Source organism: Apodemus sylvaticus, chromosome 19 (genome assembly GCF_947179515.1).
Source record: "Apodemus sylvaticus chromosome 19, mApoSyl1.1, whole genome shotgun sequence".
Taxonomy (NCBI): domain Eukaryota; kingdom Metazoa; phylum Chordata; class Mammalia; order Rodentia; family Muridae; genus Apodemus; species Apodemus sylvaticus.
This window is the reverse complement of record NC_067490.1, coordinates 20031704-20055001: the sequence shown is the minus strand read 5'-3', so window position 1 is coordinate 20055001 and position 23298 is coordinate 20031704. Positions and strand designations below refer to the sequence as shown.

Genomic DNA, 23298 nt, shown 5'->3' with positions numbered 1-23298 from the left:
GTTTGGTTTTAAGCTCTTATGACCAGCCTTAATATCTGTTAAGTCGGGGCCTGGGTTGAGTGCGCCCATCTTAAACAATCATTCAAATAGTCGTATCCATTTATCTGTTCATTTGGTTTTTAAAAACCAGGGCTAGCAAAGTGATCTGTAGATCTGACATGCTGTCCCTCTGCTGCCCTGACACATGCTCTCACTTTATAAGGGACAAAGCTCACACCGTCATTTCCTTATTGGCCACCGAGGAATCGATTTCATCCCACCTGTCATAGAGAGACAATGCTGATGTTAGTAAGTATTTCTGTATGTTCTCCTGGATGAAACTGTGTTGGCAAGTTCTTACTCATCTGCAGAAGCTGAGTGGCAAGAAAAAAAAATTCTCAAATGCAAAAAAGAAATAGAAAAAAAAAAAACCTGTTAACGCCACGGCTGTCGTTTTCCAGAAAGAAATAATGGAAGAGAAAGAAAGAGCAATGATGTGGGGATTAAAGCCTTGTAGAACACTCACAAGACAGCTGCCTGTATTGGCCACCCTTGGCCCCAATGCCAGGCATGTGAGATGACCTAGAAATCTCTACCCACACTGGACTTTCTCTTCACAAATGTACTCTGCTTTCTCTCACCCCAAGGCCCTTCCTACACATGCGTTCTCTCTGAAACATCTGTCCACAGATCTTACCCCCAATCCTTGCAAGTCCTTCAGATCTGTGATAGGTGAGGCCCTCCGCTGGATATTTTGTTTTGTTGAGAGCAAACATAGTCACCACGACGATGCTTTTCTGTGATGGGCTGGACAGACTCCAGGGATTAGGAGCTAGACCTGGCTCTAGGCACCGTCATATCCCTGGATATGACAGTGCTGGAATCATGGTTGATCTTCAAGAAACAGTTTTAAGACTCTGACCATCCACTGTTTGAACCAGCACTGATACATCTCCAAAACGTGGTCCTCAGGATCTTCTCCTGTCCATATTATCTATGCCAATGGCAAATCTTCAGCATTGGCTCCACCGCTCTGTCAGGTGTGAGCTAGGCTGAAACCCATAGGTCCTCAGGTTTGTCCTGAGATACCGGGTGCGGGGACCTATTTGCCAGTTAGCATTCGTCTGGATTTCAAAGACCACACGCTCTGTGCCGTCCGAATTGGAGATCTGGTTCTTGCGTGTGTCTACAGTTAAGAGGAATTCGAACATGTCTGCATCTTCCACCCTCCACCAGCCATCACAGGTGGGAGGAAAATGACATCACAGAAGAGCATCCGCGAAGATACGCAACCATGTTTCTTGGCACATAGAAGCACATGTGGTAAATTATTTGATGTGTCTCTTGAGTAGTAGCTCTCATCCTGTCAACACACTATGAATAAAAGCTACAAGACCAGACCGGAAGAAAGTCCAAAACCATCCTGACAGGGCATTCCTTAGGACCTTCCAGCCATCTCCCAGTTGCCCACAATGCTACTTTACCTTCATGGAAATAGAAAAGCTGCGTCTGAAGACCCTCCCTGGCTTCCTTTGACATCCTCTGGACAAAGCAAATGAATCTGGCAGCAAGTTGTTCTTGACTTGATGTGTTTTGGAGTCATTTACGCGTCAATTTGACAACTCTCTCTCTCTCTCTCTCTCTCTCTCTCTCTCTCTCTCTCTCACACACACACACACACACACACACACACACACACAAGTCATTTGTTTGTTGTGTTTTTTACTCTGAATACTAACAGTTCAAATGCTTCAACTAGGGACCCTGGTTCCACCTTGGTATTCCACCCCCACGTCTCAGGGTTCTTCCTCTCCCTAGAAGAGAATCACACCCCTGCCTTCCTCCTACCCCTCCTTGCCTCCAGGAAGGATACTGTGGGGTTGGGTTCTCCAAAGACAGCAGCATTAATATGCTGGTTGTGTGCCAGCGTGGTCATTCCTTCCCTCGAACAGGTCTGCAGAGTCCCTACGTTTAAATTCTTCCTCTCCCTGAAGGGGGGGGGGTCCACCTGTAACAGCCCCCTCTCCCTCGCCTTTAGCCACCCCCAACCACCACCTCAGCTTGACTTTTCTCTGAAATGCCAAAGCAAGATGAAATTGATGAAGACGGCGTGTTCTTCCCTAATGGGGTGAGCCAGGCTCTCTGAGCACCCCCACACAGCGATCAACTCAAGGGACTTGGATTCGGAAGACCCGGTAGCAGGTTTGAACTGGACCACCAATCACCAACTGCGAGACTTTAGGCAAGTTCTTTTAGCTCTCCTGAACTCCTCTGTCTACGCTCACTGTGGCTGGCTTGAAATATGTCCTCTTGGTTTTGTTCCATGATCTACGCTGCCCATGTTTAAAGGTTTGTACTTTTTTTAAAAAATAAATAAAAAAAAAAAAAAGGAAAGGGAGGAAGAAAGTGTGTATGGGGTGTGTGTGTGTGTGTGTAAAAGTAAGGCTCTCACAGACTGGTTCCCCTCCGATGTTCTGGAAGGGCTGAGAGAGGGACTGGCCCCGGGCATCCTTCCTTCCCAGCCTGGCTTGAGAGGCCTCGGGCAGCTAGCTTCCATTAGCACCTGCCTCCCCTCCCCCATGCTCAGCCATAGCTGGGTCCAGCGAAAGCTTTTAAAGGTAGGTGAGAGTTCTTGGAAGGCTCAGCTTCCATCGGGTCCCCCCACCCCGGCCAACCCCCCTCCCCGCTCCTCCTTTCTAGACTCCTCGATGGTGCGGGAACCCCTTCTCTTACCCCCACTGTCCTCCTCCGCGAAGGTTGGTAGCGGCAATCCGCCAGCTTCCCGCGCGCTCCAGTTAAGTTCTACCACCATCCTCGGGCGTCCTGCCCTGGGCTGGTTTCCTTGCTCCCCGCTCTCTCCGCCGCCCGGGAGCTCCCCCTCGGGGCGGCGCGAGGCGGCAGCCTGCGGGGCTGGCGGAGGCGCCGGGGAAGAGGGGCGGCTGCTGCAATCCTCCCGCCCACGTGCACCGACGGCAGCGAAGCGCCAGCAGTCGCCAGGGCCCGCGCCTCCCGCGCGGGTGGGTGCTTCACCTCTGGGGCTGGTGGGGGACCGTAACCTGAGCCCCACCGCTGGGACCTCTATTTGCATAACCCGACACCCCCCCCCCTTTCTTCCCGACCCAGGCTGGAGATGAGAGTCGGGCTCCCCTCCGAGGCGTCGTCTTGCCTGTGGTCAGCGCGGGGGCCGCGGGACTGGCCGGAGCGCAGACGGAGCGGGCTGGCGCACGTGGTAAGAGCGCGGCTATTTCTTCCTTTTATACCCCCAACCCCTCGAAACCGAACTTTGCAAGGATTTTTTTTTTCAGAGGGTGGGACACCCACAGAGGTTCCACGGTCGCTGAGCGTTCTCTCCTGTCCCCTTTGAATTTGATCCCCAATTGGAAAGGAGACCTCGCACAGCGCGCGATCGAGAAACTTTCCCAGATAATGCTTTTGGGGTGTGGGGGGGGCGTTTGAAATCATGGCGAGAACCATTCCTGGGAGAACAACTTTCGCAGCTGGCAAAGGGAGAACAGCGCTGTTCAAAGAGCGGCGACAAGCCGGCTCCTGGTGACCCTGGGGCTCCCCTGACCACCGTCCTCTAAGTGGGCAGGAGCCAGCGCGCTGCGGCCGCGGGCAACGCAGGTGATGGGCGGGAGAGCGCCTGTAGCGCCGCGCTCCCTCCACGGCGTGGCGCCGTGGCTCCTGCCCGCCGGGGATCCTGGCTGCTCCGGGTAGCCTGGGTCAAGAAAGAGAACAGCCTGGCCCGAACTGGGCTGGATCCCTTCTCTGCCGGGTCTTTGGAGCTGAGAAGGGCAGGGCAGTTTCCCAGTTCGCGTCTGTCTGCTGCCCCAGGCTACGCAGGTCTCGGAGCCTCGGGCTTGGGTACCCTGCCGCAGCCGGAGCGCATCGGATGCGGGCTGGGCGCATGGGGAGGTGGGAGCCGAGTGTCCGAGTGTCCGTTTTAGCTTTCTGAAAAGTTTTTGGTCATTTAACAGGAAGATTTCTACTGGAAGGGCTTGTTTGTTTATTTATTTATTTATTTATTTATTTGCCGAGGAAAACATGTGTGGGGGCCACGGCGACCCGAAACTGTGCTATTTGTTGTCACTCGGCGCCGAGCAAGCCCTAAGCAAAAGAGGGGGACACTATTCCTGGGGTAGACCTTAGGCGCGGGTGGTAGGATGCACCCCCAGGAAAGTGTACGCATAGGGCTGTGTGTGTGTTCGGGGTGGGGTGGGGTGGGGGAGATTGTGAAAGTGAGGATAGTGTCTTCCTAGGGTATCCTGTCTGTCGCCTGGCAGGCGGGCGTACACACGCGCGCTGTCAAGAGGGAGGTGTGTGGTTGCGTAGCGTAAGGTGTGCTGAGTGGGTTTGTAAGAGGGCAGCGGAGGAGGGAGCGTGTGTAGCGGAAGTGGAGCGTGTGTGTGTGTGTGTGTGTGTGTGTGTGCGCGCGCGCGCGCGCTCGGGTGAGTGTCCAAGCCTCCATCTGGTCGCCCCCACGCAGTGGACCGCCCAGACACGCCGGGAAGGGCGCCCGCTCTGTGCAGCAGCTGGAGGGGAGGGGGCGGGCAGGGCGCGGGCAGAGGGAGGGGTGCCTCCGGCCGAGGATCTCTCTCGAAGCTCCCTTCTCTAACCCTAACCCCTACCCTCAAGTTACCTAAAATACTTAAACAAACAGCCCAGACCTGTTCCGTTTTCACTCCTGTATAAATAGCACAGACTTTCCAAAAAAGCAAGACCGCATTTACTCTTATCACCAGACACTACTTTCCACCGTGTAATTCAGAAAAAGGCAGTCAGCTTCCGTGAGTGCGGGTAATTTTTTTCTCTCTCTTTTTTTCTCTGTCTCTCTTTTTTTTTTCTTTTGCTTGCGGTTTTGAGCTGCCAAGAAAGTGAAGGAGGGGTTTGACTGTAGTGTCTCGGCAGGGCTCGGTTTCTTTCCGAAGTTTAATTTTCCGGAATGGCTCCCAAACAAGGGGCGGGGAGGCGGAGCCGCCACTACCGGATCTTCTCCTTTTTTGGAAAGTCTCGGAGAACCGGAATTCCTCCCCGCCCCAAGAGACAGAGCTGGCATCGCCGCCCGTGGGTTCACCCACGGCAGCCGCTCCAGGGTCGTTGATCGCGCTCTCCTCCCGCTGAACTGCAGTCCGGTGTATCCGCTGCAGGCAGGGGCCGAGAGCCCCAGACCCGGGCGGTTGTCCACCGGCAGCGAATCGTTCCGGGCGAGCTCGGCGGAGCCCGCGCAGCCAAGCCCGTATGCAAATTGGCCATGTGACGGCAAAAGCTGCCAGGCCCAGCCCTGTTCCTCAGTCCATATATGGGCAGCGACGTCACAGGTTGAAGACCTGCCATAAATACTCGGAGCCTAACACTTTCCGTCTGAGAGAGCAGCGATTGATTAATAGCTGGGCGAGGGGACACACTGACTGTTATAATAACACTACACCAGCAACTCCTGACTCCCCAACAGCCGGATCACAGGCAGGAGAGAGTCAGTGGCCGATAGCCATTTTTTTTTCTTTCTTAAGAAGCCAACAACTTGGTTGCTAGTTTTATTTCTGTTAGATTTTTTTTTTCTGGTGTGTGTGGATGTGTGGTGGTGGTGGTGGTCTTTTCTAAGTGTGGAGGGGCAAAAGGAGATACCATCTCAGGCTCAGTCCAACCCCTCTCCAAAAACGGCTTCTCTGGCACTCCAGGTAGCGAGGGAGTTGGGTCTCCAGGTTGTGCGAGGAACAAATGATGACCGCCAAGGCCGTAGACAAAATCCCAGTAACTCTCAGTGGTTTTATGCACCAGCTGCCTGACAGCCTCTACCCGGTGGAAGACCTCGCCGCCTCGTCGGTGACCATCTTCCCCAATGGTGAACTGGGAGGCCCCTTTGACCAGATGAACGGAGTAACTGGAGGTAAGCCGCGTGTCGTCTTCGGAGCTTGTAGGTGGGGAGGGGTGGGTGTGAGGGGCTTGGAGGCGAGGATGGGGACTTGAGGTGGACGCGCTGGCCACACTGGCTCTGAAGGCTGGAAGTGGGTGCAGGGGGAGCGGGCAAGAACAGACTAGGGCTCCCGGACCGTGCGCGCCGGCAGATGCACCTGGTCACCAAAAGCAACCCGCATGCCTGTGACTGACTCCGGGCGCGCCCAGATTTGGCTGGGCGCAGGGCTGAAGGCTCACCCTGTCCTGGTCCTTGAAGCAGGTCCATCAGCTGGACTCTGCGCTTCTGGGTTAGGTTTAAAGTACTGGGAAAGTTCGGCAGTCGGGCTAAAGCTGCGCGTTTGGAGAGCTAGGTGGCAGGGGAGCGCTTGGGAAGCGCGCGGGCAGCGCTCTCCGGGCAGAGCTCTCTCCAGGAGGATCTCCCGAGCGCTAGCGCTTCTGGTGCTGCTGGGAGGCATTACCCAACTGGAGCATCGCCCCAAAGTGAATGGGGTTAGTAAGACGAGGAGGCTGAGCAGGGCAAATAACAGCGGGAAGAGGCAAGGAGAATGCCTAGGGAGACCCGCCCTGGCACCAGTGTGCGCCGGGTTCCTTGGCGATGCAGTGTAAAGTCGTCTTCCTCAGCCCCCGGGCCTTCCTAGAAGCCCAGCCTCTTAGTCTTAGGCTAAGGCTGGGATGCGCGGGTGTCGGGCTTGGCTGAGGATGTTGAAGAGGGAAGGGAACTCTAGACTCCTTCCTCCGCTGCCTGGGTTCCTACTGGCAGTCTTCAGCTGAAGCGCAGCAGGAGGGGGGGGAGGTGGCACCAGGAATTAGCAGCAAGAACATCACCCACCCACTTACCCATTCTGGGGTTCCCCTCTCCTCGCGGCTGGCACTTTCTCCATACCGCTTGGGATTGGTCGGCTCTTTCACTGCTGTCTGTACGTTTGCCTCTCCGGTAGGACCACACGACAAAAAAAAAAAAAAGAGTGCGACAGAAGTCCGAGGCAGATGGGAAATTGATATATATTGTTGCTATTGGGTGTTTTTATTGGGGACTAGAGTCACAGATGACTGGGGGAGAGTGGCAGGAAGGGGCATGCCCTGCTTCTTGGAGATAGAGTTCTTGAGTCCCAGGCTCTGGCTAACTTCTTACTGTCTCCCCAGGCCTCAGTTTCCCCACCTGTTGCTCTGTAGTGTTGGAATCATGAAACGGGGGAAGGCCGTGTGTGTGTGTGTGTGTGTGTGTGTGTGTGTGCATGCGCACATGGGCGTGAATTAGCTCTTGTTTGTAGTCTTATTTTCCTACCTCTTCCCTGACGTTTCCCTCCCCAGATGGCATGATCAACATTGACATGACTGGAGAGAAGAGACCCTTGGATCTCCCATATCCGAGTAGCTTCGCTCCCATCTCTGCGCCCAGAAACCAGACCTTCACTTACATGGGCAAATTCTCCATTGACCCCCAGTACCCTGGTGCGAGCTGCTACCCAGAAGGCATCATCAATATTGTGAGTGCGGGCATCTTGCAAGGGGTCACCCCTCCAGCTTCAACCACAGCCTCATCCAGCGTCACCTCCGCCTCCCCCAACCCACTGGCCACGGGACCCCTGAGTGTGTGTACCATGTCCCAGACTCAGCCTGAACTGGACCACCTCTACTCTCCACCACCTCCTCCTCCTTATTCGGGCTGTACAGGAGATCTGTACCAGGATCCTTCAGCATTCCTATCACCGCCACCCACCACTTCCACCTCCTCCCTGGCCTACCAGCCACCTCCTTCCTACCCATCCCCCAAGCCAGCTATGGACCCAAGTCTCATTCCTATGATCCCAGACTATCCTGGATTTTTTCCATCTCCGTGCCAGAGAGATCCACATGGTGCCGCTGGCCCTGATAGAAAGCCGTTCCCCTGCCCTCTGGACTCCCTGCGGGTCCCCCCTCCGCTCACCCCACTCTCTACCATCCGTAATTTTACTCTGGGAGGCCCCAGTGCTGGGGTCACGGGACCAGGGGCAAGTGGAGGTGCTGAGGGACCCCGGCTGCCTGGCAGTGGGTCTGCAGCAGTGACTGCCACCCCTTATAATCCGCACCACCTGCCATTGAGGCCCATCCTGCGACCTCGAAAGTACCCTAACAGGCCCAGCAAGACACCCGTGCACGAAAGGCCCTATCCCTGCCCAGCTGAAGGTTGTGACAGGAGGTTCTCACGCTCTGACGAGCTGACCAGGCATATTCGAATCCACACGGGCCACAAGCCCTTCCAGTGTCGGATCTGCATGCGGAACTTCAGCCGGAGTGATCACCTCACCACTCACATCCGAACCCACACCGGGGAGAAGCCCTTTGCCTGTGACTACTGTGGCCGCAAGTTTGCCAGGAGTGACGAAAGAAAACGCCACACCAAGATCCACCTTCGCCAGAAGGAACGGAAGAGCAGTGCCCCCTCATCATCTGCATCCGCTCAGTCTTCAGCTTCTGGTCCTGGGGGCTCTCAGCCCGGGGGCAGCCTATGCGGTAACAGCGCCATTGGAGGACCACTGGCCTCCTGCACCTCCCGGACCAGGACACCGTGAGATGAAGCTCTGGCTGACACACTCTCCAAAGCCCCAGAGGCCCTCCATCCACTGGAGCTGCAAACACTACCACCCTTCCCTATTCCTCCCTGTGATCCTGTGATCCTGGGCAAAGGACCTTGATGGCGCCCAGCTCTGTCCCACCTTCTCACAGATGGCCTTCCTCGAAAATTTAGGCCATTTTAAGGGAGTTGACTGTCACTCCAAGAAATGGGGAGTCAGAACAGGGCTGGGTGAGGGCTCCTGGCCTACAGGGCTGTGCTCTACCCTGACTGAGAGATGTCTGACTGTGGTTTGCTAGCCCTGCTCATGGGTCCTGGATGCCAGTTGTTCTGAGACTTTTTCTACAATAGCTTGGGAGTTGCTGATTCCTTTGGGCAAGGACAGCAGAAAAGACTAAATTAAAGCAAAACCGATGTGGCACTTTAATGGCTTGGGACTGACTTGGGGGTGGGGGTGGGGGAGTTGTACAGCAATCAGAGCCTGGTCCTGGCTGCCACTCTGTGGCCCTAGAGCAGTGAATGGAAGTTTCTCTAGCCACCTCAACCCTTAAGCAATATGTCCTAAAAACTCAAGAGAACGGAAGTGCAATGTCGGGGAAGGACAAAGCGATATTGGCTCCTTTTTGTTGAGAAACAAAAGATTATTTTTTCAGTGTATATCATTCAGATTTTGTGTATTTTTGATGTGCACTGTTCTCCGAGTTCTGAACCTTCGGGAAAAAAATGTAAAGCATTTATGATCTCTTGACACGAGTCAAAGGTTAACTAACTTATTTAAAGGGGGATGTACGTAGGATGCATGCGTGTGTTGCAAGTGTCCTCTGTGCCTTGTGTGATGTGGGCAGTGTTACAGGGTCTGCATGTGTACAGGATGCCTTACTATGGAAAAAACAAAATCACTCCCTGGGTTTAAGTATGGCTGTATATTTCTGCCTATTAATATTTGGAATTTTTTTAGAAAGTATATTTTTGTATGCTCTGTTTTGTGACTTAAAAGTGTTACCTTTGTAGTCAAATTTCAGATGAGAATGTGCTTAATGTCACTGCGGCTGATTCGTTTGGTTATTAGCTCTTAATAGTTGTGGAGAGATAAACAATCTATCCTAACATAAAACCACTAACTGGAGTTCAGATAATGGATGGCTTATGACTATGGTGTAAATAAATACTTTTCAACAATAGTTCTGTGGTAGAAATCATTTACAAAGTGCTTAACTGGGTGGAGCTAAGATAGCGATTGACATCAGAGAACTATGAACAAAAGACCACTTGAGTTAGAGGGCTAGCAGAACCTCCATGTTCCCTTGCTGGCCTGTGGAGAGCAAGCCGTCCATTAGTCTGTATTCACCAGCCAGTCTTCAGGGACACACACCCCCCAACCCACCTCCCCCAACCCCGTTGAATTAGTGGGCCCCCCAAAATAAATACTTACAAACAAGTACCACTCAGAGACGACAGCCCCAGAGCTAGCTGCTTTAGGAACTCTGACCATGGCCTGGAGCTCCCGAGTTGTGGCTTTGTGGAAAGTGTGACGGCATGGTCAAACTAGGTAGGACTTTTTGGGTTCCAGGATTAATCTCACAACCCCAGGAAACTTTCCCAAAGAGCTATCAGCCCTTCGGATCACAACTGCTCAGACACTGCTGATGCCAACGTTAATGAGGTGGCTTCAGGAATTACCCCCCGGGACTCGTTTCTCTCCCGTTCTGGCGTCGCAGATGGTTGCCCGTGTTTGGAGGGATCATTTGTCGCAAGCTTGGTGGACCTAGAAAATGAGTCTCAAAATAACTTAAGATAGGTGAACACCAGGCTGTGAAACTCCAAGGCAATCTAAACTTACTAGGTAAGTTGTCTCCCCAAGATACCAGATTATAAAACTCTTAAGGTTTCTTTTACTGGGAACCTTTTTATGATTTTCTTTTAAACACAAAATAATTGGACCTACCTATTTATCTTACAAAGCAAACAGATCATGTTTGTTAGCATCTTTACTCTGAAAATCTGGACCTAAATATTTATAATGTCTACTGCTTCTTATGCAATGTAATCTGCTGGTGCTCTGCTCAGCCTCAACAGAAAACCCCTCCATTGCTTCTGGTCTCTGTAAAGTCCCTTGGGCTGATGGCTACTAATCAACGGCTTGCATTTTCGAGTAGTGGTCACATCTTTGGACCTTAACAACATAACGATCAGAGATTCAATTTATGGAGGCAACTGGTACTACCCCCTCCCCAATCTCCTTCCTTTATCCCCCGTTCATGGATGTAGAGACTGCTTTCCAGAACTCCTAAATAGAGATTTCAAAACCTTTAGTGTGGGGTATGCACCATATCTTAAAATTTCCTACTGGACTCAGGCTTGCCAACTATCAAGGGTATTACTGTTATTTATCCAACACTGGCAACTATAAAGCAATGTCACAGCACGGTAACTTTTAAATACCTCTCTCCTGCAAAACTTCCATTATTTAAAGATCTTATACACTTAAATTTTGTATGGATTTTAGTCATCTTTAAAATTTTAATTTTGGATCACCTTCAATCAAGATCACCCAAGTCAGGATCTTAAAAGCAAGACTAAACATCACTTAAAGACCAAGACAAAAAGAACTCCCCATGCTAAGCACACCGGTTATGTAATCAGTTCCATGCTAGTATGGGTGCAAACCTCCCCAAGTCAGTCAGTATCTTTAACCAACTTTTTTTCACGCTTAAAAGCATTCAGGCCAATTCTCACATTTAAAAAATCTGCCTAAGAAATCACCACAGAAAGGTAAATTTGGTTCTTTTAATTCCCCCCCACCCCCCTACCCCCCGCAGAGTGTTTTGGGTAGGTTTTGTACAGAGGTGACTCCTTAAAGATTCATGCCTGAGATAGTTTGATTTGTATGATAAACAGCTGATTAAACCTAAATATCTTTCTCAAGCCAGGTTTTTTCATTTCTATATCCTAATTGTTAATAAGATCAAGGCAAATGATTTTATAAATGTTTTTCAGCTATTGTGAACACCTCAGTATGTGTGTGCAGGCAGGGAGACAGACATCTAAGATGCTGCCAGTCTACACGACAGCCATCAAATTAGTAAGACGCAACAAGAAAAAGAGATGAAAACACTTATGCAGTAAGGTTTTTTTTTTCCTTTTACGATAAAAGTTGACTTTGTTTTCTTGTTATTTTCTTTAGGTTAAATACAAAAGCGGCCTTTTCTGTTACAGCAAAATAGTGTAATTAGACATTAAATACTCTCAGATGTATTTTCAGTCGGCTTGCTTCAAAGACCACGCTCAAGAAAACAAGCTAAGTTTATACCACTTCTTGGTCTTTGGGAATCTGTAGGTCACTGGCTTTTGGTACAATACAACCTTATGGAATAAACTGTGAGCTTTCAACAATAATTAAAATACTTATCATAATAATGTTTCCCTTCTCCACTTTGCAATAAGCAACATTATTTCTACATAATTTTAAACATGCCTTTATTTCCCATAAGTACAGATTTTACTCAGAAGCGTAAACACCCCTGCATTGAAAGACTGGGTACCATTAGGAAATGATCTCCTTTGACAGCAGAAACCTCAGTGCAATGGTCCAATCTGGGTTCTGTGTAACCCTAAGCTTTGAATTCAGGCCTGCGGGTATAGGAGTAAATGCTGTCAGAGCTCTGAAGTGGGGGGCAACTGTTTCTCTGCCGGGTAGGAGACTTAAAGCAGTTGACTCATTTGAAGTAGGAGCAGGCAGGTTCTCCCCAGCTTTCAGGTTCAAGGAACCTACAAGACAATGCAAGGAGAGGGGAGGAAAGGTATACATTTTAACAGTGGGACTCGAGTCATGTTAAGAACCCAGAGAACTCACTCCTATAGACATAGGAAACACATTACTCAAAAGGCTGGCTTTTCCATGTAATCAGCAGCATGTGGTAGTAAACCCATCAATTCTCAAAGGAGTAGGAAGGTATGAAAATCTTACATCGATATAATTGGTCACTGACAGACAGACAGACAGACAGCTTCTTATCCAGGAGCTAGTTATTGCATTTATTATTCATCAGAAAAGTTAAGTGACTGACACCATTGTGCTCACTGGTCTTTCTCAAGAAAAGGAGAAGGTAACTTTTATCCCAATTTCTAGACCACAATCTATATTGTAGGTCTATGGGGAAACACAACGGCAGAAGTTACAGCTGATAGTTTATGCATAGACGTGCGAGGATTTTTCTGCACATTGTATCTTAGTAATGAGCATGTTCTTTCTCAAGTGGCTCATTAAAACATATTATACTGTTTTCACCGTAAATTTACTCAATGTATTAATGAAATGAGTTCCACTGTTCTTACTGAACTAACGAGGAACACAGTATTGCTGTTTTAGCTCAGAACGATGTCGTTACTCTTTTGAAAAGCACCTTAGGGTTTTTTTTTTCCTCCTTCCAAACTGCTTATAGCAAACCTTTACTATTTCCCCTCCTTTGCAGTGAAGACCTTTATAATCACTTCTACTACTAGCCCGATTCCAGGCTAGATTTCTACAGGCTCCATTGAAGTACCTCCGAGTGTGGAGTAAAGAACACATGACTCTCAACAGTCTTTGTAAATGAATCAACCTTTGCTGCAACTCAAACTGTGTATGTGGCTGAAAACCATACTCATTATTATGAAAAGAAATAGTCAAATTTAAAACCATCACTTCCTATCTAGATTTTCAAACCAGTAGCTCAGAGAGCTGCTTCGCAAGGACTCAGACATTTTAAGGACCATGACTGGAAAGAACTTCAACTCTAGCAGCAGCAGTGGGTGCTTGGTGTGGGTCCTGTGTCAGGTTTAAAGCAGGTGTCCACTGGCCTGTTGTTTTCATTTTTATTAAAATGAAACAAAAAGTCACAAGCCAAGCCATCAATGATTTGCCATCTCGTCCCACTTTAACGACTGCACTGGGAACAGACACCCCTTCAGCCTGGATGTGTAACCTGGGTATGTGGAGCCAAAAGCGGCTTCCCTTCCTGCTCAACAAACACATGCTACCCATGGTAGTTAAGTCTCCATTTATCGCCGATATTATTATATTCTATTGCCACGTGAGCCATCAAGAGGGCTTAGAAGACAGTTGGGCACATTTGATTTCTACAGTTTGTCTTTAGGAAAAGGCCTGTTATTGAAAGGAACCCTATACGTAGTAAACAGGGAAAACTGGTGGTCCATGGCCAGAATCGATAGTGTCAACAGGTCTGTAAACATGGTAAGGGTGCCGAGCTCAGCTAGCCATACTGTGGCAGCGGCACGAGCGTTTGCTGCAGGAGCTGGCATAGGGTTTATTCTCCCGATCTTGGTGCCCTAAATGATTAAATTCTCAATCATCTATTATGTGTGCACACACACACATGTATATATGTATACACACACATTTATATGATGGTGTCTCAGGCATCCAAGGTTCTGCCCAAATTCACTCTGTAGCTAAGTCTGACCTTGACTTCTGCCCCTCCCGCCTGTCCTTCCTAAATGCTGGAGCTACAGCTGTGTGCTACACTGGTTCCTGTGGTACTGAGGAGTGGAGCCCAGGGCTTCTTGCGTGCTTAGCAGGCAGGCTACATCCAGAGGCCCTCCCAGGGTACGCTATGTCTTCTACCTCTTCCTGCGAGAAAAGGCAGGTAGTAGGCAGCACTGGCTCTTGTCTAAGGGAACGCAGAGACACTATCTCCAGCAGCACAGCAGGAACCACAGCTCCTCTGAAGGCAGAAAACAGTCAAGAGTATCTTTCTCGTCTACTGGAAGAAGCCGGAAGGAAGTAAGAATATGGAATTCAACAGGTGGCCGGGGCCTTTACATTCAGTTATTTGGAAGCATAGCAGATTCAGCTCCTCTGAATCGTCTGGGTTAGAAAACACTTAATTATTGTATCATCTTTGAAGTACATCAAGAAAAAAGTCAGTTGAGGATAATATAGTCTTTGCTTTAAAGGCAAATTCCCCAACAGAAAAAAAAAAATCTGTTTAAACGACCCAAGGGGAAGATGAGCTCTAAGGGCCTGACAGAGAATTCACATGTGTGAGTTTCTTACTAAAGGCTACCTGAGTACACCACAAGTGGCTACCAAGCCAGTGGAGGAAAGCAATAGTCCTCAGCACGCAGTCATGAGGGGGAACCCCAGCGCTAGAAGGAGTTTCACAACTCCTCACTTTAGATGCTCAGTTGTTTGTGTGTATGCTTTTTTTTTTGAACCAAAGGAATAACTAAAAAAGAAAGAAAGAAAAGAAATAAAAAATTCAAGGTCATGCACGATCAGTAATAAATTAAACCATTAAGGAGCAAGAGTGGGCAGGAGGGAAAACAAATCTTGGTCACCGAAGTGAAGAGGGATTCAAAACCACTTAGTGTATTTTGTAGAGAATGAGAAACAAAAATGTTTTCGTTATGGCTTTAGGATGGAAGCGCTTTAGGGGCCCTGCCCTGTTCCCTTAAATCAAAGCCTTGGTGGCAGTGACAATACCAGGAATCAGCCTAGCCTCCCCGCCCACCCGCCCCCATAACCGTGCCCGGTGGTGGTGGTGGTGGTGGCTGTACTCCAGTGGGCCGTGCTCCCCAAGGCTGCCCAAGATGTGGCGCTGGTCACTCCAGTAAATCCATCGTCCAGGCGAGGGGGCAGAGAGAGAAGAGCCCTTATGGTAGGTAGAGGGCAGCCAGGCCTTTCTTGAGCAGGACAGGGTACATCTTTGGCCCACAGTTCCCCGGTGGCAGAAGCTTCAAGGTAGGACCTTGGGGCCTGGATAGGGCTCTCCCTCGCACCAGAAGTCGTCGGCCTGTGGGGTCTCCAAGAGCCACACTTCTCGGGGAAGGTCGCAGGCAGAGCCGGAAGCCTCCTTGGGTCTGATGGGCTCCACCACACGGTAATAGTGGCAGTCCCGGCCGTCCTCAGGGTCGTAGGGTGGGGCCAGGATGTCCAGGAAGGCAGCTGGCCCGTCCACAGCATCGATCTGGTGCAGGTTGTCCCGGTGTGGAGTGAGCACGCAGGGCCCACTGGCCTCGGTGTACTCGGCCCGGGAGCGCAGCACGCCGAGTCGCACGGCCTCCCGCTCCATGGGCTGCAGCGGAGGCTCGAACTGCTGCTCAGGCGGCGGCCGCCGATGCCCGGCCCCCGTGTCCAGCTTGTCCATGCAGCTGATGCGGACCGTGCCGTACAGCACCTTGAGCATACCGTGCATGCCCGGGTGGTCGTGCAGCGGGATGCACGTGCCGCTCTTGAGCAGGAACACGCCCAGGCTGAAGCCCTCGGTCTCGTAGATGTGCATGTAGGTGACCGGCGGGAGGTTGCGCGGCAGCGGCTGCGGCAGCGCCTTGCGCGGTGCGATGTTGAGGTCCTCGGCGCGCACCTGGGTCAGCAGGCTCTTGAGCTGGCTCAGGTTCTCCGGGAAGCCGGGCGCCGGCCCTTCGGAGCCCGTCGAGCCGCCGCCGCCGCGGAAGGTGAGGCACGCCTGGCGAGCGATGCGCTGGATCAGGGAGGCCATGTTGTCGCGGGGCATGCTTGGCGCTTCCTGCGCGGCTCGCGGCCGGCCCGTTCCGCCCCTGCGCCGCCCCTTGCGGTCTCCGGCGGCCGCCACGGCTGCCCGCGGCCCCCCGCGCCAGGCGGGAGACCCCCGCAACAACCGGCCGGCGGGGCGCGCGGGGCCGCCTTGCACGGTCGCCCGCTTAGCGCGCCAACGGTCGGGCGCTTGCCCGCGCGCGAAGGCGAGTGCGCACGCGCACGGCCGCTGCCCGCACTCACGCTCGGGACACAGGTAGGCGCTGCGCGGGCCGTGCCAGGCGCTGCTTCATGCCCGGAGCTCCATTCACGCGGCCCACACCAAGGACGACAGCCGGGCGCGGCGGGAGCGCCGCGAGGCACGCTGGGATTTGTAGTTCTAGTCTGAACTTGCGCGCGGCAGGAACGCGTCCTGCAGAGTGTGGAAGCCAGGATTTTTAAGATTTGGCAGAAAGCAAGCAGCGGTATGTTCGTTTCCTAGAGTCTCAGGCTGTTTTCTTGTTTGATAAAACGTAACTATTATGCAAGAGATATAGCCATTTAACTACAACTCCCGGCATCCCCGCAGGAGGGGTGACACACTTCCGGCAGCTGGTGGAGGCTTTTCGCCTCTGGGAAAAACGGAGGAGCAAGAGGGTCGTTGACCTTCTTCTGGTGCCGCTAGGGCCTGCTGGGTCACTCGGGGGTCACCTTTGACCCTTGCTCCCTGCGAATGAGGTTTCGGGGGTCAACCATAGCTCCTCGTTGGCCACTCTGTGTGCGCCGTGGAGATCCGTGGATGGCGTTTCTGTACTTTTCTGTTTCTTAGGAGGTGAATGGGGTCGGGCTGGTAACCAAAGCGGTCACCCAGCACAGCTGTGCACAGCTGTTGTTTGCCTCTGGGCCTGCTGCTGCTGCTTCTTGACCCACTGACAGCAGGGAAGCTGCAAAAGACTATTTGTTACAGCCAGAGTTCTGAATACTAGTAGTTATCCATCCCTGGAGCGCCTGAGAAACACCAGTTGAGGAGGGGGCGTTTTGTCAGGGTAGATTATCACTGTCGGGAGTCTCTAGTGCAATGCAACTATCGGGCTAGTTTATGGAGTTAGGTCACCGCAGAATGATTATTCTCTGGACTTTTTACAAACATGGGTGGTGGCTGGCAAAAGAAGATAGTAGATATTATAATATGAATTTAAATCTTTACCCTGAATTTTAGGTCTTCTTGGATTTTCAGAGTTAAACATGGGCTTATAACTTCAGTGACCCAGGAAATCCTCTTCAGTTAAACGGGCAGGCTTTTTAAAAATGGGTTATGTATCCTATGCAGTAAGTGTGATATTCCAGGTACCTTGTTAAATACATCAAATAATGAATGTTATCTTAGTAATACCCTTACAGAAACTCCTAAGAAGGTAGGCACTGACTGTATTATTCCCCTTCTGTACACGAGAGATTAAGTTGCAAGTGCATATGTAGAAAAACAGTCAGTGCAACTTAACGAAACGCAGTTTGAATTGGTATAAATGGAACCACGGGACACAAGGACTTAGCTCCTGCACCTAGCTTATTGTGCTGCTCACAAGCTGTGTGTCTTTCAGCGCTGTGTACCTTTCCAGGTCCTCAGTTCGTTCAGCCACAGAATGCTGGCTTTGATGTAACCAGACTTCTGAACCATAGGTTCTCATGAAAGTCCCTTGGTAGCTTAAAAGGTGATTCTAGAAGTTATACCCCAGGGCTTCTTTCTGATTCAGAATTGGAGTGAAGGATAGAATTCTGGTTAGGAGACCCCACTGAAGGGGCTCTAGGTACAGCACCATGTGGGGGGTCACTTTGAGATCCATAAATGGTGAGTCAGCCCTGTTTACATTCCACAGTATGGGACCGTCCAGAAGAGTTGCTATTTGCTACATAAACTAATCCTTAAGATTACTTGGCTTTTAGAAGCGGGTGTTGTGCTATTCTTCAATGCACTATGGAAGTTCATTGTGCAAGGCAATCCCATGCAGTTTATTTGTAAAGTAAGGAATATTTAAGAGGCAGTTCTTTCGTTTTCACATACAGAATTTTTTCCCTTACTCGGTCTACTTATATTAAAGAGTAGTTTGCAGGAGATACAGACACTAAAGAGCACAGACCTAAGCAGCATACAGCCTGCTTGATTTCCACGGCTTCCCCCCTCAATAGTTGTTTGCAATTATGTAAATGAAGCTAAGTATTTCATCTGTAAACTGGAAGATTAGATACAGGTGCAAATGCCCAGAGACGCCTTTGGGAACATAGTAACTACCACAGGACAATAGGTATTAAGATTTTTCAATGGCTACAAGTTACCCTTTAAAGACCAAGAGGTTTAGGCATTCAGTGTGTGCTGAAATGGAAAGTGGACTTTATCAGTTTCAGAGCAGAGCTTTGAGAAGTTATTTTAGTTGTTTTGACCAGGTCATGCCTCCTCAGGTCCTCACTCTCCATCCTTTAGCTGATGAGGTTTCCAGACAACCTGCGTAGGAAACACTGGGGAGGGGGGTGCTTGTCCAAATTACATTAAAGTCTATCTGTAGGAGAAACTTTGTGTATGTTGAAGTTTTAGAGATCCAGTGGGTGTTGGCATATGCTACTTTTTAAGTCTCAGGACCTTCATAGTTCTTTTGGAGGCTGTCCTTCAGAGCTGCACCAAGGAAGGATGCTGAGCCTATGGGGTTTGCCCATGAGAAGTGCTTTTCTGGGCTGGAGAGATGGCTCAGTGTTAAAGGCTAGGCTCACAACCATAAAATAGAAGAGAAGTGCTTTGCTTGGTTTTCTGCTGCACTGCTAGTAGCACAGCTGAGCGGGATCTGTATTAATGGCCTTTGAAAAGTCTTTATTTTTTATTTCTCCATCTTGCTTTATGCAGAGTGAAAACCAAAAGATGCTTAGAAAAAAAAAAGAAATGGTAACAAAAGTCTGAATGCATGGCAGAAACATTTGGAGAAGTTTGGGACATGTGGAATACATTGTCAATAAATAGTATCTAGTGGGTACAAAGTAGTGCCCTAGTGTTTGGAGGTTCAGCGAGGAACAAGGAGGGACAAGGCGTTATTTCCCAAGGAATTTACTAGCAACTGAAGTAAATTGCTTACTTGGTAAACTAATAGCATGCACTGAACACGCAATCCTCAAATCCATATATCCATGATAGTCAGAAAGTCCTTTGGGAGGTAGATAGATTGATGTGTAGTCCCACAATGTCATCAGTGGTTTTATAAGAAGATAGCAACTGAGTTTGCATGTGTGTTTTTCTCACGGTTTGACGCTACTGCTGTCATGCTAAGACATAGCATACTACCCTCTGCCGCAGTAAGCTATAGCAGGAAGGGCATTGCCAGATGGTACCATGCTCCCTGACTTCCCAGCCTCCAGACCATGAGCCCTCCTCACTCTGGCAATGTTACAGCAGGAGCTAATGGACAAAGAGACATGAATGGGAGATTCCTTACTGATATAAACATACGGAGACCGTCGAACAGGGTCATAGGATGGTATGATGCTTGTGTGTGGGGTTTTCCTTTACACTTAGTTATCAGGCATAAGAACTGGGTTTATTCCAAGTTTCAAAAGAAAATTAGCTATGGAAAATATCAGAGCATGACAGCAGTTAGAAACCACTAGATACTCTTTCAGAGGACCTAGGTTCTATTCCCAGTGCCCACATGATGGTTCACGAACATCTTTAACGCCAGCACCAGGGTCTGTGACAGTCTCTTCTGGCTTTTCAGGTGCCTCACATGTGTATTGCATTTTAGAAAGTGATGTCTGTCTCAGATAAAAAGATATTTTCCAACTCAGTACAGTTTAAGTTTTTCAAATTTTATTTTTAATGATTTTTTTTAAAGTTACCGTCCTTGTAACCCACTCCCTGCCTGAGGGAGCAGGAAAAGAAAGGATACAGGGGAAGAGGACCTGTTTAGAAAGGTTGCTTGGAGCAACTTTCGTCTGTGTTGTTTGGAAATCAGTAGTTTAGTTCACAGGTTAGTAGACAGCGGCAGCTTGGCTTACTCACAAACACCTTCTGGATATATCAATAGTCTAGTTTGGCAGATTCAGGGTAGCAACAGTGGTGACATGACCTAGTAGCCTCGGCTCGAGTCAGCAGGAGGGGCCACCAGGAACACCAGGGGAAGCTCTCAGCCCTGCCTCTCTCAGGGAAGTAAAGATCAGCGAAGACTCAAGACCCACAAGCATTGCACAGCCAGCTGTCCCAGCAAGCCGAGCTCTGTCTCCGTCACTCTGTAGAGTCCTATTTGTACCCTCCAAGCAGCACGTATCCTCTGTGTGTCTTGCCTCAGCACGGCTCTTGACTCAACACAGGCCTTGTCTCAGCATGATGTCCTATCCGCCCCCATCCTTAAAATCAACAACAAACTATAATACACCACCAAAATTTTTTTGGTGTGTTTCTCTATGACATTCCGACAAATACAGCTCAATTATACAATATAAGGCAGACGGATCTATGTGTTGTTAATAAATCCTTCATCACGTGTCCTTTTACACATTTGCTTTAACAGAACATCTTCTATGACTACTTTAGTGAAACGTTCCTTCTGAGTTTGCCTTAGCCTTTCACACCTATGTCCACTTTAACAAAAGATTCCTTCATATGCTTGCCCCAACAAAATGCCATCCAACCGACATTCAAAAAAAAAAAAATCTTAAGTTTCCACTTCAGGACAGTTCTGTGCAAACGGTAGTGTTACTCTCCCAGAGTCACCCTGGCAATGTTCACCCGAGAGCCTCTCATTTCATGCTGTGTCTCCTTGTGCTTGAGAGAGTCATGCAATACAAGGTCCTGCAAGCCCGCAGAGAGGTCGCCTAAAGCTCTCCGTATACCCAGGAGCTGTAGGACCCGTAATAGGTCACAACCTGTCACACTAGGGCTGACCTGATCAGGAAGAACCTGATTCCTATCAGATAGAAAGGAAAGGCTTCAGGGATACTGGGAGTTGTCTTGTGTGAGGATGAAAGCAGAGAAGGGGCCAAGGACTAGTTTACGGATGCTTTGCAGGCTGCGGGAGGGGGTTGGATTGTGTTATAATTTCAGCAGGAAGCCTTTAGAGAGCTGTGGGCTGGAAGGGGCTTGGCTGGCTTTCTTTTCATTAATTATTATTATTTTGTTTTGTTTTGTTTTTCGAGACAGGGTTTCCTGGAACTCACTCTGTAGACCAACCAGGCTGGCCTCGAACTCAGATCTCTGCCTGCCTCTGCCTCCCAAGTGCAGGGATTAAAGGCATGCACCACCTCTGCCCGGCTTGGCTGGCTTTCTTTGTTTATTTTTAAACAGGCAAGATTGCTGGTGGGCAAGCACAGAGAACCCCAGCTTGACAAAGTGATCCCAGGGAGACAGGAGAGGTGGTGATGTGAGCACGGAGCTCTGGCTTCGCAGGGCCAGCGTGCAGGGCTTTCTGACAAGCTGTTGCTTTAGCAGTCTCTTTCAAAGGGGACTCTCCACGTTCTCCCTTTCCCAAGCTCACAGCTCTGCGGTGATAGGTAAGACTGTGAAAGCTGACATCCCCCCTTCTGCCCACAGCTATTAAATTTAGGAAGGGAGGAAGCAAACAGAAGCAGAAATAAAACACATTCTTTTTCTGTCAAGTTGCTTCATTTAAGAGAAAGCCATGGGCATACCCCACCTCGCCCCCGCCTGTTTAGCTCCCTGCTCTCTGCTAGCCCCGCCCCTGCCTCTTTAGCTCCCTGCTCTCTGCTAGGGTTGCCTTCGCCCTTGGGAGTAGGCTGCTTTTGGGGTTTCCTTCTTCTTCTCTCCTTCAGTTCACAGTGACTGCTTTTCCTTTATTCACAAGATAACCTCTCAATCTTTCTCTACAGACCATTTTGTCCATCTCTTGGTCACACTAAAAGTGCCACATTCCTAGCACTCTGGGCTGCTGTAAGACAGTAAAAAAAAAAAAAAAAAAAAACTGCTAAAATCCCCTCCACTTTAGACTATATTTAGTTACGCTTAAATAACCGTCTGTATTGTATTCGTATTCCTTTCCAGATTTTAAAACACATTTTTCTCATCCTACATTATGAACGAATACCAAGTTGGTAAGAAAAATAATTGCCAAATCAGACGAATTGGATGTATGGCTTTGTGAGTGTCTGGGTGTCACCCCCAGGGGATTGTGGGAGATGACACTCATGTTTCTGTCTAGAATCTCCTTGATCCCACACAGAGAAAGAGGCCATTATGAGCACAATGCTGGCAAACCAGGCATAGATACTTTGTCCATTCTGTTTCCTTAAATGACACCGTTACAGGCCTCTTAACGCAGGCCATCTCCACTGAGAGCTTGTGCTGCAACTCCTTTCCTCCTGCTTCTTTAGCTCTCTGGACTCTCACTCCTCTGCTGTGGAAGCAGTCTCCTCACTTGTTCTAAGCCCAGAGACTTTGGTGTTGGGTTCGACTTTAGGTGGCCATTACACAGATACACTGAAGGTGTCTATGGTGTTACACAAGTTATGGACACCATTTGCTGACTAATTCTATAGATCTTTTCCCGTTTGTGATTTCTTTTTGACAGAACTTTTTACACCACTCCTGTGTATACAGGTACACAGACTAGCTATTTAAGCCAAATATTTACTGATATATATTCCTTTATAAAGACATTTATTTGGAAATAATTCTTGTGCCAGGCAGTGTGGTGGCTCACTCCTGTAATCCTATCACTTGAGAGGCTGAGGCAGGAGGATCACCAAGCAGTGGGGGCTTGCCTTGACTACACAGTGAGGCCAGCTCTTAAAAAGCTCCCAAGGGCTGGGAGGTAGTGGCGCACGCCTGTAATCCCAGCACTCTGGGAGGCAGAGGCAGGTGGATTTCTGAGTTCGAGGCCAGCCTGGTCTACAGAGTGAGTTCCAGGACAGCCAGGGCTACACAGAGAAACCCTGTCTCAAAAAAAAAAAAAAAAAAAAAAATCAAAAAGACCACACACACACACACACACACACACACACACAAGCTCCCAAGGAGGGAACCCCCCCCCCCCACAAAACAAAACAACAACAGCAAAAACCCTTTGGAATCCATGTGATTTTTAACAGTCATCAAAGTGGGAAGCAAACTTGCATGCTAATGAGATGGATATGTTTATTTACCCTTTACATAAAGGAATACTCTTGGCTGAACGTTTAGTGCTGAAAGATACAGAGTTTCTTACAACTTCTTCAGAGTTGGTCAGTTGTCTTGTTTCATAATTACCTGTGCCGAGAGCACCACAAAATGGCAGATGCGCATCCAGGGCTGTGTTGGAAGTCACTGAGCTTCTATATTAATACTAACCCAAAATGGACAGCAAAATATTGTTTTTTTAAATGAAAC

General features: G+C 49.5%; 2 protein-coding genes across 3 annotated transcripts; one reads left to right on the top strand and one right to left on the bottom strand.

Annotated features, from left to right (window-relative positions):
* The first annotated feature begins 3109 nt into the window (after nucleotides 1-3109).
* On the top strand, nucleotides 3110-9618 carry Egr2 (early growth response 2). 2 transcript variants are annotated; one of them, XM_052164179.1, is made up of 3 exons: nucleotides 3110-3208; nucleotides 5758-5866; nucleotides 7207-9618. In XM_052164179.1, exons 1-3 carry the CDS (start codon nucleotides 3110-3112, stop codon nucleotides 8445-8447), a joined length of 1449 nt encoding a protein of 482 aa, XP_052020139.1. In that variant the 3' UTR covers nucleotides 8448-9618. The 2 variants fall into 2 exon arrangements, with proteins under 2 accessions (XP_052020139.1, XP_052020140.1); XM_052164180.1 differs by lacking the exon at nucleotides 3110-3208 and adding an exon at nucleotides 5286-5452.
* A 2291-nt stretch (nucleotides 9619-11909) lies between these two features.
* On the bottom strand, nucleotides 11910-16331 carry Ado (2-aminoethanethiol dioxygenase). The gene has a single exon (XM_052163515.1). It carries the CDS (start codon nucleotides 15961-15963, stop codon nucleotides 15187-15189), a length of 777 nt encoding a protein of 258 aa, XP_052019475.1. The 5' UTR covers nucleotides 15964-16331; the 3' UTR covers nucleotides 11910-15186.
* Between the last annotated feature and the right edge of the window lie 6967 nt (nucleotides 16332-23298).